Here is a 17,635-nt window from a genome sequence, read left to right as displayed (position 1 = left end):
ACAAAAAGAACTTTAGAACAAGGCCATAACACTGAAGAGAAGTGATATTAATGGTATCCCTGCTGATCATCTTTCCTTGATGGGTAATAGGCACCTCTCTTCACTGCAGTCATTTCTCTGGACCATTGAATATTGCAAAGAAGTAAATAGTAATTTTCTAGTTGAGATAGATGCTAGGAATGTAGGGGAAGGTGCCAGGATAGTTTGTAATCTGTAGTGGGAAGGCAGCCAGATAATTTGGGAGTGATATTTTGAGGACTTTTTTGGTCTGTAAATTTCTTCCATGCTGTACAAAGTGACGCTTGTTCAGCATAAGTGTGCAGCTTCTAGGTTTGTCAGATCACATGGGGATGAGGACCAAGCAGCTCTGGCTTTTCTTTGTTATTGCCAATCCCATCCCTAGCATAGAATAGTCCAGGCTATGCTGTGGGCAGGAAAAAATGTAGTCTTCTTTGATGAAAAGTCTCAAAAATTGTTTAATTATCCTTTTAGCTAAGGAAAGGTCTTTGATTCCCTGGGGAAAGTAAGTCTTGATAGAACACCCTTAACTATTTCACCTAACTGATTAGGTAGGACACATCTCCTTTCGTGCCTTAGTGATGTGGGGTTTGTCTGCTTTCCTGCGAAATAAGGCATGTAGCTGCATTTACTACAACATATCTTCTCAGCTGTAGCAATTGTTTGCATTCACTAGAAAGATCTTAATCTTTGTTTTAAAAATAGGGTTTTTTTCTGGATGTACTAAATGTAAGGGCTTACTCGCTGGTCCAGTGTGAAGCATGACATCAACCACTGTGTCTTCCTGCACTTTAGAAACCTGTCAAAAGAGCAAAGTGCATCCATTTAGGAAAAGACAGTCAGTAGTTTCTGGAATGAGGAATCTCTTTTCTGTTAGACTACTTGACATTTCACCTGGAATTGATTCACTTTTCTTTCTTTTATAACAAAACTGTTTCTTCTGCTTGAGTTTCTGCTATAGAAAGCAGCTTATCCCTTTAAAAGCCAATAACTTTTTTTGGCTTTGTTTTCTTAAAGAGGACTTAATGTCTTGCACACTTAATGCTTCCGCTTGATGGATGAGAACATGGATATTACACAGTGCTACATTCAGCGTGATTAAATGCATTTTTAGAGGGCACACTTTAAGTGCTGTGATGAAAGTGAGTTGAAAATGAACTGGATTAGTGATGTCCCATTCTCAGCTTGTTGACTTTAATTTGGAAACCTTTATTTTAAGCTTTAATCCTTTGTGATACTTAGCATCATGTGTTCTGTATTACTTTTCTCTTATGCTTTTTAATCCCTTTCAAGTTGATGGGAGTTCTGAAATTCAGTTTACATCCCTGCTCTTATTATTTTACTCTTTTTGTAGCCATCTGATTCTACTCACATCAAAAGTGATGATGAAAGATTCCTTCATAATCTAATATTAGAAGAAAGGGATAAAGAGAGTTTCACAGCAGTTGTCATTACAGGTGTACAACCAGATCACATGCAGTACTTGAAAAACTACTTTCATCTTTGGACAAGGCAGCTGGCGTAAGTTGGTGATTTAAAAGATTTGATTTAAAAGTGGGCTACTAACAAAGTCAAGTAATTATGAACTGCTTCTTTTTTGTACTTTGACATTGGCCTTATTCTTTTTAAGGCCATTGATATTTCAATTAGCCTCCCTATCTAACCAGTTTTACAGAAATGAACTCAACTGAATGGGGCACCCCCAACCAAAGATGCGACTTGATGATTAATACATAATCCAGTGTAATTTTTACATACATATCCATACATATCCACTGTAATTTTTAGTAACCTATTAATTTAATGGTGTATTACTAATGTAAGAAGTTGTTTATCTAATTACTAATAACTTCATCAGTTACTTTGCTCACAGCCGTGCTCCTAACCTTGGTACCTAGCATTGTATTTACAGTTTTAGGGGATCTTTTGGTTGGTTGACTTTTTTAAACAACAATAAAAGAAGGTACTGCTCTTCATCCCAGTTTAAGAGGGAGAAGGATATATGACCCTATCTGCTCTGTACTGTAATAATGTCATCAGTGGGCCTGCAGAGCCTGGAGATACTTGTTAATAGTTTGGGCTTACCTGTTATGATGATGGATCCATCTGTGAATGTAAACTGAAATACAAAGGCCTAGACCAGTTTTGAAATCTGGCAAACTACACAACTTTGTTTTCAAACTATGATTTTATTTTTGTAATACCTATAATCTGATAATAATAGATGTACTTAAAAAAAGGGTTAATATAAGAATTAGGTAATATCTTGCTATGTGAAATATCATTCAGTGTTGCACATAAAAACTTGTTACTGAAACCATTTTTAACCTCATGAAAATATAGGGTACATCTACCTGCAGAGGATAATTTAGATCCCTCATTTAGCTTCCAGGTGCTCATCCAGTGAACACTCACACTTTAGTATGTGTTAGTTCTTTGCAACCATCTCCTTGAAGTGAAAGAGCTGCCTCTGTTTGAGATGGAACCCAGGTACAATTATTCAGATATATATGCCCTGTAGCTGTTACAGTAAAACCACTCACTTAGCCTTCCAGTGCTACACAGTCCTCTGTCACTGTTTCAGCTGTAATGGCCCTTTCCCCTCAAACACTTCCCCATTCCCTTCTGCCATGCCTTTTGCCGCACATGCAGGGTACCAGTTTCATTCTGCTTTCATGCACTGCAGCACAGCCCTCATTATTTTGGATGCTTTGAAGTGGAGATGAACCCGTAAAATAACAATGTCTTAAGGCCAGGAGACTGCCTTTTGAAGTCTGGAAGAACTGCACACAAAATACTAAGCAATTTGGACATACTATAAAATCCTGAGCAGTGAGACCAGGAGGAGCTTTTTTCTGGGAACCAAGATTTCTCTTTGGGGAACATTTAGTGCAGTGGAGGTCAAAGGCAAGCAGCTATAAACTTGCAGGTGCATTTGACTTTAGTCATGCATTCAGTCCCCTTGACTAGTACAATCTCAATTTTCTCCAGACCATCCCCCAGAGCTTTAAGGATTCAGTCTTTGAAGTTGGAAGAATTAGCTAGCTTGCTGAAAAGTTGAAGTAAATAGAGTTAAGTTCCTCAGTTTTCTCAAATCGCATTTCTCTATGAAATTATTTAATCTATTTGACCACATGGATTTTTTGAAATTTCTTAAATTAGGAAAAATGCCAATTAGAAAGCAACATTTACAACTGAAAAACTATTTCTATTATGCAGATCACATCCATGACTCCTACCTATATTCAAATTTATGTAAATAATGTAAAGATAGTGATTGTTTGTTACATATTTCTGTTACTATTAGATGATTGATATAAAACTGATATCGGAGACAAAGTGTGGAAAGATTTGTGGCTCTAGTTCTGGTTTCCAGACTGCAGAACAATATACAGTAGGGGTTTTTTTGTATTTTTTTTCACTTACTCTTTTTTTTTTTCAAAATTTTTTCCAATTATTTTGCCCAAAAAGTGGTCCTAGTGTGATTGTGCATGACAGAGATGAGAAGAATGAAAAGGAGTCACTCCCTTTAGTAAATCTTTTATACCAGATATGTGTTGTCAAGGAGTTGATTTATAACAGTGCAACAAACCAGTTATATTTTAATAAAAATAAAAGCTTATTTAGATTTTTTTTAATTATAATGTGCAATTTTTAAATTTCACTTGCTGATTTGGTTTTTTTTCTGAAATGTATTTCAGGCATATCTATCACTATTATATCCATGGACCAAAAGGAAATGAAGCTAATGCTGTAACAAAAGAAATAAGCCCTTTCAACAACATCGATATTCAGGTGAGAGATTTTATACATGTTAGTCAAAAGTCCTCTTTGATGCCAACTTATTTTTTATTGTGCCTGTTTCTCTGTAATCATGCATTTTAAAATACAGCATTCAAGATGTGTATGTAGTTTAATTTTTTGAAGTAATTCTGTTTAGCATTGCAGTGTAGGAACTAACTCCTTTGCTGACAGTCAATTGTCAAAGTGCTTATTACTGTAAGTCTTTTGCTCTAAGGAAAATCAACTTGTTTTCCTTTTTTCCAGATCTCAATGTTTGAAAAGGGAAAAGTACCAAAGATTGTCAATCTGAGGGAGATCAAAGATGACATGCAGACATTGTATATAAACACTGCAGCAGATAGTTTTGAGTTCAAGGCACATGTTGAAGAAGAAGGTATAGTTGAAGGCATCATCCGATACCATCCCTTCCTTTATGATAAGGAAACATACCCTGATGATCCATGTTTTCCATCAAGTAAGTGAAATGTTTTGCTGCTTGTCAGTCCTATCATAGACAGTCCTACTACTCTAAATATTTTAATGAAATAAAAACCAGAACAACTTTAAGTTGAAGTGTAAGTATTACCTGATTTAGGTTGTGACAGAACAGAAAAGTTCACATTCTTTTGGATGAACAGATCTTGTGAATTGTCTGTTGTGGTAACTCATTCCTGTAAACTTGATCTTTGGCATACCACCATCTGATTCCAAATTATAAACTCTTAAGGAATGTACTCCAGTTGAAACTTTGCACTTTCTTGATTGCATCTTTGCTCCAACAAATTAATAAAATATGAGCAGTTGATTCAAGAGATTTCAAGAGATAAAGATTCAAGAGATTATAGTATTGAAATACTGTAAAGGACAACATATAGTCTGAAGTCTTTAGTTTAAAATTTGTTTTACTCAGTTGTGAGTTTTCAAATTCTAGGGGTTTTAAAATTCATTGTGCTTTTTTTTGAAAAACAAATCTTGAGTTAATTGGGACAAGATTTCATGATACTAGAAGAGCAGCAATTGAAACGAAGGAAAAAGTAACACTCAAAATTTTAAGGTTTTGAATTTGGTAGTATTTAACTTCCATTTAGAATTTTTCTTTACCTTACTTAGTTTTTCTGCTTGGTATTTCTAAAACAGGAAAAGAAATGTAATATTGTATGTAATGAGCTTGATATAATGTGCATTGCTTTTGTGCTGAATGTAATGACAATAGTACTTCTTCATTAAGATTGCTATGGGTTTTGATATTATATTCGTTTTTTTAGGAAATATATTTAGGAGACTGTCTTTCTTTTTTTTTTTTTAACAAGGATTAAATGATGATGATGACGATGACTGTTTTTTAGTAGAAAAAGGTGCCAGAGGAAAAAGGCCTATTTTTGAATGTTTTTGGAATGGAAGATTAATACCATACACAACTGTGGAAGAGTAAGTGGTGATGTGTTTGTACAGTCTCTTTCTATAATGTAAACCTCTCTTTATGAAAAAGGATTGTAATGACTTTCTCCTTTTAAGTTTTGACTGGTGCGCTCCTCCGAAGAAGAGAGGATTGGCACCAATTGAATGCTACAACAGAATTTCTGGTGCATTGTTTACCAATGATAAGTTCCAGGTCAGCACAAACAAACTCACTTTCATGGATCTGGAGCTGAAGCTAAAGGATAAGAATACTCTGTTCACACGAATCTTCAATGGACAGGTAATTACTGCATTCTGTTAAGTGTTTCCTCTTGGTGAAGTTCAGTGCATGTAATACAGAAACCTTTGCTCACTGGTTATTTGTTCATGTCTCTCTGGTTTAGTGAGCAGTAAAGCTGAATCTTTAAATCTGAAAACTTAAGACTCGGTATTTTTCCTTTTATTTTCTTGAACAATTACTTTATTTAGTTGTTATATGTCAGTTTTTGTGGAAAGACCCTCTTCGTAAAGGAATATGGCTGCTGGGAGAAGCACTTTTTTTGTACTTGAAGTGTAGCTTTCCTCAAATTTTTTAAAGTTTTCAGACTGAAGAATCCTTTTTGTTCTTTGCTTCTGTTCCTGTGTTTCTTTTTCTTTTCTGTTTGTTCTTTTTGTGTGTGTGTGACTTTTTGGCTTTCCATTTGAGTACAGTATCTCTGTACTCTTACAACTGTTCAGGCTTCTGATGTGGTCAGATTCAAATTTTATAATACATTGTTAATATGTACTTATTTTGTAATCTCTTTATAGGAGCAGCGAATGAAAATTGACAGAGAATTTGCTCTGTGGCTCAAAGACTGTCATGAAAAATATGACAAACAGATAAAATTCACAGTCTTTAAAGGAATAACTGTACGTACTGATGTATTATCCAAAAGAATGCAGAGCCCTTGGACAATGTATGCTGCAATAGAGTGGGATGGAAAAACATACAAAACTGGACAGCTGGTGAGTTAGTTAAACCCTATGAAAGGCAGATACTGTGCATTTGATGCAGGAGTAATGAATTAATTGGTGTCTTCTGCTTATAGGTGAAAACTACTAAGACTCATCCAATATTCTATGGAAGCATTGAGAAATTTTACTTGTATGGGGACCATGATGGGGATATATTTGCCACTGGGGGAGAGGTTCAAATTGCTTTGGTAAGAAGAAATACAGAAAGGATTCACACAGCTAGTGTGGATATTAAATCTTTAAACATAGTCCCTTGTCTGACCTGATTAAATTACTTTAAATAACAGTAAATACCTTTAATGTAATTTTTTACAGTCAGCAGTCTAGAAGTACTCAACTTGAGCTTTAATGTGACTATATTAAAATTATTATTCATTATGAACAGTCTGATTTATTAAGATTTGTGTATGGAATAAAGTATCACAGTTAACATCAATTTTATATTGTGCATCCATTTGTAACCCTTGTGGTTTCAGCAAATTTTAAAACAGTGTGTTGTAGTTTCACCAGGTAGTATTTGTTAGCATATTGCATTATGTCTGTGTTAACTTGTTTAGTCCCTTGATTGGGAGGTCTTTCTCATCTGACGTATTATAAAGTCTGGCCACTTAAAACTGCACTGAATTTTTATTTCAGGAACCACAGGCATTGTATGCTGAAACGAAAATTATTCCAATCTCAAAACTTGACAGAACAGTGTCTGACAAAGTTGTTAAAAAATACATAGAGGATGAAATGGCAAGGTAAGCACTAAGTAACAATTACATAATTGTGGAGTTCCTAATTATAGTTTTTGTATTTAATCACAAATCAAACAAAGTTCAGTTTTATTCCCAAATGGGAAAGCAGTCAGCTGTTTCAGTAGAAACCAAAAAAAAAAAAATAAACCAAGAAGAAACAGATTGGGATTTGGTTTTTCTTTCCCTACCACAAAAATAGTTTCATGTGTATTTAACTAAAGGTAAATTGCTCTTTATTTTAACTTACTGAAAAAATGTTCACCCTTTTTTTTTTCAATTAGACTTCCTGATAAATTGTCAGTAACATGGCCTGAAGGAGATGAGTTGTTACCAAATGAAACAAGATTTGCTGGTACACCAATAGGTACATTTTTTTCTTCCAAATACTAAAGCATTAAGTGCCAATTAAAAAATATATTGTGCACCCTTGTTAAAAAGACAAGCATACAGAAATCTCTGATCACTTTTAATCCACAACATATTTTAAAAGTCTGTCATCTTTCATTTTAAATTCAGGAGCATTAAGAATAGAAATTTTAAATAAAAAAGGAGAAGCAATGCAAAAACTTCCAGGTACAAGCCACGGAGGTTCAAAGAAACTTCTTGTTGAACTCAAAGTTATTTTGCATTGTGAGTATTTCATTATATTTAATTGTATCATTATTATTTTTAAAGTGCATAATGGATAATATGGTACTTAATTGTATAATATATGTATATATTTAAAATACATATTTGAATTTGACAAATGGATCTCGTAGTTAGACAATATTCCATCAGTTCATGTAGCATTTCAAAGCCACTTTTCATGAAATGACTACTGCTCAATACCATGTATTGTCTTGATGGTGTATTTTGATTACATCTTCTGTCACAAGTAAGGAGGGCCTAACAATTCCAGCCTGTTCTGCTTAACCTGCATAAGAACATGGGTAAAATGGATAATGTTTCTGTAGTTAATGTAGCAATTTACATGAGATGCATAAAAGTGGGGATCAGACTTGTTTAGTATCTAACATAAATTCGCTTCAGAATTTTTAAAAAATCAGGGTTTTTTTTTGATTTACTGCTTTGTGGTTTCCATTTTGTGGGTACTTCACTTGATGTTCTCACATTGCATTGTTAAGAGTTGCGTTCTGTCCAAGGCAGCTGAAATTGCTAAAGTTTTTTTTGTTTTGAACACAGAATTAGAACACTAAATTCTCTGAAAACTCCAATTCTGCACATGTCAAATGTATTTGAAACTTGTAGAAACCTAAAATTGTCTTTCTTTCCATACACCATAGGAAAATCCAATTCCTTTATCTGTTAGGAATTGTAAAAATAGCTTTATGAGCACTGAGGTTATTGTAGTGATACATGCCAAGGAAACCAAATTGAAGTATCTTAGCTACAGTTTAGTGCACATGTCATGAGGCTACACGTGGTATTTTAATGGCACTTGTTCATGGGAGCTGGCTGCTGTGCATGACCATTGTCCAGCATAGTGTGCTGTGGCGTAAAGAGGTTGGAATTGAACAAAAGCTGTTCATTTAATCTAGATTATCAAATTGTCTCCTATTAGCATGTGTGACACACCAGTGTTTTGCAAACTTAATAAGATAGGGCATCCTGATGTCAGGAAGTATGGACTTGAGAGAGATCTGGTGTTTCTGTTGTTCTGTTTTGTCAGGGTCATTCCTAGGATCACTGAAAAGTCTGCCTTCAGACCTTTCATGTCTCCTGACCCATTCATTGATGGAAATTTGTACTTTTAACTGTTTCTACTTCCTGTGTTAGATTTTTTCTCTACTCAGTTGAAGAATCAGTAGTGTAATCCTCATCTTCACCAGAACAATGAAGAAATCCTATAAGTGATGATTTGGGCATAGGACACCTAGCAAAACTCAAACCCTTAATTGTATGAGTGAGAGAAATGTGGTTACACCCATACAAAGGCCAAGAGCAAATATAATGTACAAAACATTTCCTTTCTCTTTTGAGGAGTGGAATACTTGGTGAACTGTAGTATGGGCTACCAAGAGACGTGAGCTATGAGAAACCTGATCTGTTACTGGGGAGTCTTATTATACAAGCTTCAATTCAAAATTAGGGTTTGAATTAGGGTAAGAGAATGATAAAATCTCGTTGACAACTCTTACTTTATCTTATGTATGCCATTTGGTGCAAGGACAGGGTCTTGAAACACTTTTGCTTAGCTATAAAACAATTTGTATTTCTACTGCATTTCTTTTTATTCTGTGTAGTCTTATTGCAGTCACATTCTATATTCTGAAGTGTGTTTTGGTGGAAAATAAAAAGTATTACTACCTCTTGACACTTCCAACAATAAATCTTACTTCTGTATTTATCTTAGGTTATAGAACCAGTCACTAAAACTGCCTCAGAGTTCCAGTGTGTTATATTTTTGTATATGTCTTAATTCTGCAGAGGTTTATAAAGACAGATAAAACAATTTGGAGAAAAACAGGAAATTTTTTTTCCAGTTATATTTTCTGTCAACTGCACATTTTTATCATTGCTCCCATTTAAGCAATTTTGCTACAGTCATTTGTCAGTTTGATCCATTGCCAGCATGGAGTGCAGAGTGCTCATAGTTACAGGGAATGTACAACCAAAGAGCTAACAAAATTCAACTTTACAAACCTGCTTCTTTCAGTGCAGTGTGCCTGAGGCTAGCAAGTTTTAATTAAAATGGGATTAGACAGGGAGCTCATTTGTTTAGCTGTGTTTAGTTGTAAAGCTAAATTGATGTTAGTTAGATCCAGAAGTGATAGTAATACTAAATAATAAGTGATACTAATGCTTGAAAAAGTTAAGAATTTTGGTGTAAAATTTAAATACATGAGCTAAGTATTTGTTTTGCAGCACCTACTGAGAATAAAGAAATAATTTCCCATATCAGTCAGCATGGAGGCAAGTGGCCATACTGGTTTAAAAAAATGGGTAAGTTGCATATTCAATATCTTCAGTTTATTTGTAATTTTTTTTCTTTCTAATTGTACTTTTATATCTGTTTAGAAAATCTTCAGAAACTTGGTGACTACTCCTTGAAACTGCAAGTAGTGTTGAATGAAAGTAATGCAGATACTTATGCAGGAAGGCCTCTGCCATCTAAAGTATTTAAATTTACTATTGTAGGTAAGAATTCCCATCTTTTTTCCTACTTTTAGTGTTTCTGTTTGATTCATATTATATCAAAATTTGTCATGTCCTAGTTGAGACATGGTTTTCGGCACTGAAAAGTAGCATTTGCGTGTCAAATTTGAAGAATTTCCAGGAAACAATGGGGTTTTGTGGTAGGTTTTGATCTCATGTGTAATGTGTTGGCTCTGTGGCAGGCAGTTTTACATAAAAAATAAAGCTCCTGGATGTGAACTTTCTTAAATGTACATAAAAAAACCAAACTTAAACTTCATTAGAATCCCGCTTTTTCCTCATGCCATTGACATAAATACTCTTTCATAAAACTGGTGTTCATTAGGCCAACTTTCATGGATAAACCACAGAAATGCATTAAAAACAGGTTATACGTTTAAAATAAACATGTTGAGATTGAAGTATTTTTTAAATTAATTAATTAAGGAAGAATGCTGTGCAAAACTAAATTCTCATTTGGTTGTAATGGATATGTCTCTACTGCAATTTCATCATTTCAGAAAGGGTCAGAGTGAAAGGAGAGGTGGTGAGGTAGCCTGGAGCTTGATGATGGTGACAGTTATTGTTGAGTGTTTGTGGCTGAGAGAACAGGGAAGGCCAACAAGGCAGATGCTGTGGTTGGAGTCTGTTAGAGACCACCCAGCCAGGATGCAGAGGCAGATTAAATACATAAACAGCTGGCAGAAGTGTCACAATCACTAGTCCTTGTTCTCATGGGGGACTTCCCATTTACCAGATGTGTGCTGGAAATATAACACAGCAGGTAGGAAATGACCTAGGAAGTTCCTAGAGTCTGTTGAAGAGAACTTGCTGAGATGACACAACTGGTGAGCGAGCCAGCTGGGCAGGGAGCCCCATCTCCTTTATGACTTTCTCTTTGTGAAGAGAGAAGGACTGATGGGTGGTTGGAGGCTGTCTTGAGCATATGAATCATAAAATGGATGTTTACAGTGTTCACTGTTCTTGAAGTAAGGAGAGAACTGTCACCTTGGACTTCCAGAGGGCAGGATTTGGCCTGTTAGGTGAGTGGTTGACAGAGTCCCTTGGGATGTAGTTCTGAAGGACAGAGGAATCCAGAAAGGCTGGAAGAAGAAGAGCAAAAAGGAAGTTCACAACCTGAACTTCAGGAGAAGACTCTGGCCTCTTCAAAGATCTGCCTGTTAGAGCTCTGTGGAAAGAGACCCTGGACAGAGTGGAGGCCCAAGCAAGTTTGTTGGTATTCACAGTCACTTCCAAGCTCAAGTCTGGCTCATCACAATGAATAGAAAGTCAGACAAAAATTCCTGGAGGCTTGCATGGATGAACAAGGAGCTACTGGCAAAACTCAACACAAAGAAGTTTACAGAAGGTGGAAGTGGAACCAAGTAACTGGGGAGGAATACAGACACCATCCAAGCATGCAGGGATGGGGTTAGGAAAGCCAAAGTCCAATTGGAATTGAAAATGGAATCACTAGCAAGTGATGTCAAAGTCAAGAAGATAGACTTCTTTAAATACATAGGTGACAAAAGGATGGCTGAAATAAACATGAGCCCACTGTTGAATGAGGCAGGGAACACAGGATGTGGCAAAGGCTGAGATACTGAAATCGTCTGCCTTAGTATTTACTAGTAAGACAGACCTCAGGAATCCCAGACCCCAAAGATCTTCCTCTGGTGAAAGGTCTGGGACAAGGAGGATACACCCTTGGTGGGAGATGATCAGGCCAGGGAATACCCAAGTCCATGGGCCATGATGGGATGCCATGAGCCAGAGAGAGCTGACTGATATCCTTATGAGGCCACTCAGTTGAATAATCATGGCAATTGAGAGAACTTCCTGATGTTTTGAGGAAAGCATCACTCCCATCTACAGAAATCAGGAAGAGGACACACAGAGCTACAGGCCAGTCAACTTCATCTCAGTTTGTGGGAAGGTGATGGAGCAACTAATCCTGAAAACCATTTCCAGATATGTGGAGGACTAGAAGATCATCAGGAGTAGTTAGCATGGATTCACCTTCTGTGATGAAAGGATTCGCTTAGTAGATGTTGTCTACCTAGACTTCAGCAGGGTTCTCATCAGTAAGATCCCATACGATCCTTACAGAGAAGCTCATGAAGTTTGGACTGGATGAACAGAGTGAGGTGAATTAATGAACAGTGAGCCTAGAGAATGGTGATCTGTCTAGTTGGAGGGCAGCAAGTAGCAGTTACCCCAGGGGCCAATACAGGGTTTGTTCCTGCTCAGTGTCTTCATTCATGATCTGGATAACAAGACAGAATGTACCTTTAGCAAGTCTTCCTGATAACACAAAACTGGGAAGAGTACACCTGAGAATTTGCCACCATCCAGAGTGACCTCAACAGGCTGCAGAAATTGGCTGTCTAGAGCCTTAGGAAATCCAGCACGAAGGGCGAAGTCCTGCACCGCGGAAGGACAGCCCCCTACTTGCCCCCCAGGTATATGGAAAGCAGCAGGAAAGGACCTGGAAGTCCTGGTGGGCAGCAGGTGGACGCAATGTGCCCTCACAGCAATGTGCCCTCACAGCAACAAGCAGCAGCAACCTCTTGGGCTGCATTAGAAGCCGGTCAAGGGAGGTGATCCTTTCTCTCCTCTCAGGATTGGTGAGCCTAGCTGGGGTACTGTGCCCAGAACTGGACACTTTACATTACAACACACAGACATGGATATTCTGGAGAGAGTCTAGCACAGGCCCTTGAAGATGAGGAAGGGACTGGGGGGTGCTGAGGCAGTGAAACAATTTTCCCAGAGAAGTTGTGGTAGCCCCACCCCTGGAAGTGTTCAAGACCAGGTAGTATGGGATTCTGAGCAACCTTGTATAGTGGAAGGCGTTCCTGTCCACAGCGGGGTGGGGGTTGGAACTGGGTGATGTTTAAGGTCCTTTCCAACTCAAAGCATTCTATGATTCCGTGATCTCTTACCTGAAAAAAGTCTGGGGGAGCAGTGACTGCTTTGCCTGAAGATGACTCGTGGGGGTCTTACCAATGTCTGTAAATAACTGAAGGGAGTGTAAAGAAGGTGGAGCCAGGCTTTTTCCAGTAGTGCTCAGTGACAGGACCGGAGCCAATGGGCACACACTGAAACACAGGAAGTTGTCTCCAAACATTGGGAAACGGGTTTTTCACTATAAAGGTGGCGCAGTAGTGGCACAAGTTGCCCAAGAAGTTGTGGAGTTTCCTTTCTTGGTGATATCAAAAGTTGTCTAAAGATGTTCCTGGGCAGCTGACTCTAGGTGGTCCCATTTGAGCCAGGGGCATTGGATAAGATGACCTCCAGAAAACCCTTCTGACCTCAGCCATTCTGTGGACTTTATCTACAAGAGGGACAGGAAGAGGGAAAGAAAAAAAAGCTAATTTCTTTGCATTTAATAACAAAATGGTTGTTTTTGTCACAATTTTGGGAGGTGCAGCTAACATCTGTTTTCAGAAGATCAAAGGGGGGGAAAAATCAATGTTTTCTATTTCTTACACAAAAGAGAGGCTTTGAATGCAAATTCTTGAGGCAGAAAACAGTTCTTTGTATGTAGCATATTTTTCTAAAAGTTTCTGTGTATTGGCAGAGTATAAAGAGGTGTTCTTGTATGACAGTAAAGGGAAAAAAAGTTTGGCATTACTTGAAAAGAGTAGTTATCTAAACATATGTCTGAAAAAATGCCATGGAAGGCTCAAGATATTTCTGTGAACTTGCAAGTAAAGAAGAGGAAAAAAACCACTTGCTCTCTGAACAAAAATGAACCTTTCCTCTTCTTTTATCTCTTTATCAAAGTGAAAAGAGAATCTTATTATTTTCCAATAGTAGTGTGGCTTCCCCCAGTATGGCAGCATTCAGTTAAAGATTCCTTCAGCTATAACAACTGAAATGAACAAATCTCAGTGGAAAGGAATGAAACTTTGAAAGACTGATTTAGCTAATAGTGTTTTGCAGAGATAAACAAAACTCTACAACTTTTGTGAAAGTTGTAAAGCTGGTATGTTAATTACAGCGCTGGACTGAGAAACAAATTACTCTATTTCTCTAACAGAAGGTTGTCACTGAGTGTTTATAGTTGTTCTTGACAAGCTAAAAAATCACCATAAATGCTGGTTAAAACTGAGCTTCCTAAGTCAATCTACAAGGTTTGTGTTTTTAGTTCAGACATGTTCTTTTGGCAGTTACTCACTGTAGACACTGTAAGGTTGTAGACAACACTGTAAGTTGTAGACGCTGTAAGGTTGAGGTCTTTCTCTTGTTATAACCAGTAACTAATTTTGGCCAGTAGAAGGTATCTGTCGTCTCTTGTGCAAAGGAAGCTCCCTGATAATGGACACCCCTAGGTTGTATAGATAGTTGTTAATTTGAGTTTGAAATTTTTTGGTAGGATATTAATTTACCATGTAGCTCAGCATGCATTGCTTCTTTTTTCAAAGGTCACTTGGTCAAGACATTTTGTTTCCACAAAATATGATTCTTGATTTACATGCTTCAGTTGATAGACACTCCACTTGTTACCACTGTTTGGTCTTGTTTGCTAGTGCCTAATTGGAGGAAGTGTAGTGGGGCCAGGTTTCACAGGAAAGATACACTCACGTTTCTTTTTCTAATACTCATCATTATATATCTTTATTTCTCAAATTTGAGACAGTTGTAGAACAAAAATGTTCTGTTGCATGAATGATTTACTTTACCAGAATTAAAGCAATTGAATATTTAGGAAAAGCTGTCCACACAGAACTTTTTCACTTTCAGGTGCTGTATTGGTGTTTTGAATACTTTGGGAATTTTGACTATCCTGTTATTTTTCTTATACTGTAGTCTCCCACTGTTATATTTTAACCATTGTTTTTATTTTGGTATAAATTAAAAGAAGAACATAAGCATAACTTTGGTTATAACAGTATTCTGAACAGCCTGTTTACTTTGTGTCTGAAAACCTCTTGACTTAATTGCAGCCTTAATCAAGAAAAAGCCAAAGAGCACACATAATTCTTTCTAAAAATGTATTGTTCTTTTCTCTTAGAGGGCAAACCAGAGAAATTTTTGGTGGGTCTCTTGGAGCTTCCTTTTCGAATTGGAGTACCTTTTAGTATTCCTTTGGAATTGCAGGATGAATTTGGTCATGCAACACGCTTGACAAATCGCATTAGACCAATTCTGGAAGCTAGGTAATTCAGCCATCTTTTTTTTTTTGCCCTTTCTTTGTATGACAAAATATAATAATACTTAAAGGTTTATCTGAATGATATTCTGGGAATTTCTCACATAAATTAACTGATATTTTTCCTTTTATTTCCATAAGAATATCTGAAAGTATCTTGTATATTAAAACATTGTTTTTGTTTTTAAACTGCTTCTTTTATGTTTTCTATATATTTTTCCAGTGGATTAACACTGAAGCATGAAGACATACCTGTGGCAACAAAGTGTGTCATTAAGGGAGTTACTGCTAAAGGCTGTGTAAATAGTTGCCAGGGCAAGGTAGGCTAATAAATTTAAACTTGAAGTAGCATATTTTAAAAAAAGGACAGAGAGAAAATAATTTTTGTGTAAAATGAATTGTCACATAGTTTTAGCTTAAGTTTGGTCTACACTAATGACTACAGATATTTCTTGGGATATTTTAAAATTATCTCTTAGAGCTCTACTTGGAACAATTTGTATTTCCCATACCTGCACTCTTTTCACAGCTGATGGGACTGGAGCTAGAAGGGTTGAGCAATGCGTGGATTTGTGGTAGAGTGTACCCAGCAACACTGGGTAGTACCAGCCAAATCAACTGTCTTAGTTTGAATTAGTGCTGAGATTGATTTAAGCCAAATCATCCTGATGACTTCGCACTGAAAGATGATAGGGAGCTAAAGAAGATGAAATCTTCCATTCTTAGTTCAGATGATGAATAGTAACACCTAATATGCAGGGTGTCTGCTCAAGCCTCTTTAAGTGTTTCCACTCTTCTTGTTGCACTTACACAGTTATGCTATCCACTTACACACTTTTGTTACCTGAAGCCAACCTGTTGCTGATGGATTCCCAGCACCTTGTCAAGCTTCTACTTCACTGTAAAACCCAAAATGTACATTCCATATTAAAAATATTTTTTCATAAAACAGATATTAATGCTTTTGATGAATGTAGATTTAAATATTTTTAAAATATTTTAAAAACTATTTATAAGGCATATTTATACAGTATTTTAGCCAGGTCTCCATCCTTTCATTTAGTCTGATAGTCTAGTATATTAAAGACAAAGCTAGGAGATGAGGTATCCCATTTTACTGTTGATATTGTTGCTTAGAAAATAGCAAATAATGTTGTTGGTGGAAAGATGTATGAAGAGGAGAAAGAGTATATGTACTTGATTATTGAAAATTAAAGGGTGTTCAGTGTAGTAAATTTTGTAGGCAAAGTTCAGAATCTAAGGTGAAGGGCAAGAACAATGACATAAAATGGAGTGGATTATGAGAAATAAAGTGTGTAGGAGCAAATGTGCCAGACTTTAGCAAGAGATAAATTTGGTGAGGGGCAAGACCAAGAATCCTTTAGGGAACTTGCAGTATAGAAATAATATTGTACCATAATAATTAAAAAAATATTCTTAATATTATTTTTCATTATCTAATTTTAATTTGAAAATTTGTTTTAGTGATGCAGTTTACAGCAGTTATTTTTCTTACATCCTTAATCAAAGATAGTTGGACAGTGATAGTGGTGCCTTGCTAAGGAATAACAAACACAGAATTTGCAGACCCTTATTTTAAAACTACTTTTTTTTCTTTTTAACTGCTCTATTTTTCCTCATTAACACAGCCTCTGAGCAGGAAATGAAAAGTTATGACTGCTGCTTTTTGTAGTTTCAGAATCGTGTAATTTAACATATAAATCCTGAACTGAACATCTCTGATTATAATAACATGGAAAAGAGGTTTCAGTACAGGGGGAAAAAAATCTTTATTTTTTATAGCACTGCAAGACAATTTCTAGGGACTTCTGAAATTAACATATATATAAATTGACATGATTATGTGAAACTAATACATGGTTTAATTTAAGGTAATAATTAAAGTATTCTTTTTATTAGACCTTTAATCTGAAGATTACTCTTCCTGGTTTGAAAGAAGATACACAAATCATTAAAATAAGATTGCAGCCCGGTAAGTATCCTTAAAATATTTTGTGAAATTCTGTTAAATTTTATTCTGACACTATTAAGGAAAGCTTCTCCCAGGAAAGTAAAATATTTAGTGAGGCATAAAAAAGGATTCAGGTGATGACTGGAAAGGAAATAAAGCCAAGAGCATCTCATTCTTGGCAGGAGTATCATTGTACTCACAGTACAATCTTATCTACTATTCTAGGGGCTGGAATAGGTCTGCTTATTTGAGACACATTTTTGCCTTTTAATTACTTTAAACTACTTAAATTAAAGTTTTAAAATTACTTTAAATTACCTAAATAAAACTTTTTCTAATCTAGTACCACTGAAATCTTCTTGTTTTTCTTTAGCATTAAGACTTTTAACCTGTACTAATCAGTATTGACCT

At 36.1% G+C, this 17,635-nt stretch overlaps 1 protein-coding gene across 1 annotated transcript in view; it reads left to right on the top strand.

The window, feature by feature from the left end:
• The window catches only part of SMCHD1 (structural maintenance of chromosomes flexible hinge domain containing 1), a 65,686-nt gene that overhangs the window by 15,672 nt on the left and 32,379 nt on the right, over positions 1-17,635 (top strand). The window contains exons 8-22 of the mRNA XM_030969236.1: positions 1,373-1,539; positions 3,720-3,813; positions 4,066-4,276; positions 5,112-5,229; positions 5,317-5,500; positions 6,010-6,207; positions 6,291-6,404; positions 6,853-6,959; positions 7,238-7,320; positions 7,473-7,586; positions 9,825-9,902; positions 9,978-10,097; positions 15,115-15,259; positions 15,476-15,572; positions 17,173-17,245. Of these exons, the coding sequence (XP_030825096.1) occupies positions 1,373-1,539; positions 3,720-3,813; positions 4,066-4,276; positions 5,112-5,229; positions 5,317-5,500; positions 6,010-6,207; positions 6,291-6,404; positions 6,853-6,959; positions 7,238-7,320; positions 7,473-7,586; positions 9,825-9,902; positions 9,978-10,097; positions 15,115-15,259; positions 15,476-15,572; positions 17,173-17,245 (1,903 nt within the window). The remainder of the gene's footprint in view (positions 1-1,372; positions 1,540-3,719; positions 3,814-4,065; positions 4,277-5,111; positions 5,230-5,316; positions 5,501-6,009; positions 6,208-6,290; positions 6,405-6,852; positions 6,960-7,237; positions 7,321-7,472; positions 7,587-9,824; positions 9,903-9,977; positions 10,098-15,114; positions 15,260-15,475; positions 15,573-17,172; positions 17,246-17,635) is intronic.

Source organism: Camarhynchus parvulus, chromosome 2 (assembly GCF_901933205.1).
Source record: "Camarhynchus parvulus chromosome 2, STF_HiC, whole genome shotgun sequence".
In the NCBI taxonomy this organism is placed as follows: domain Eukaryota; kingdom Metazoa; phylum Chordata; class Aves; order Passeriformes; family Thraupidae; genus Camarhynchus; species Camarhynchus parvulus.
This window is presented reverse-complemented; position numbering and strand designations above follow the sequence as displayed.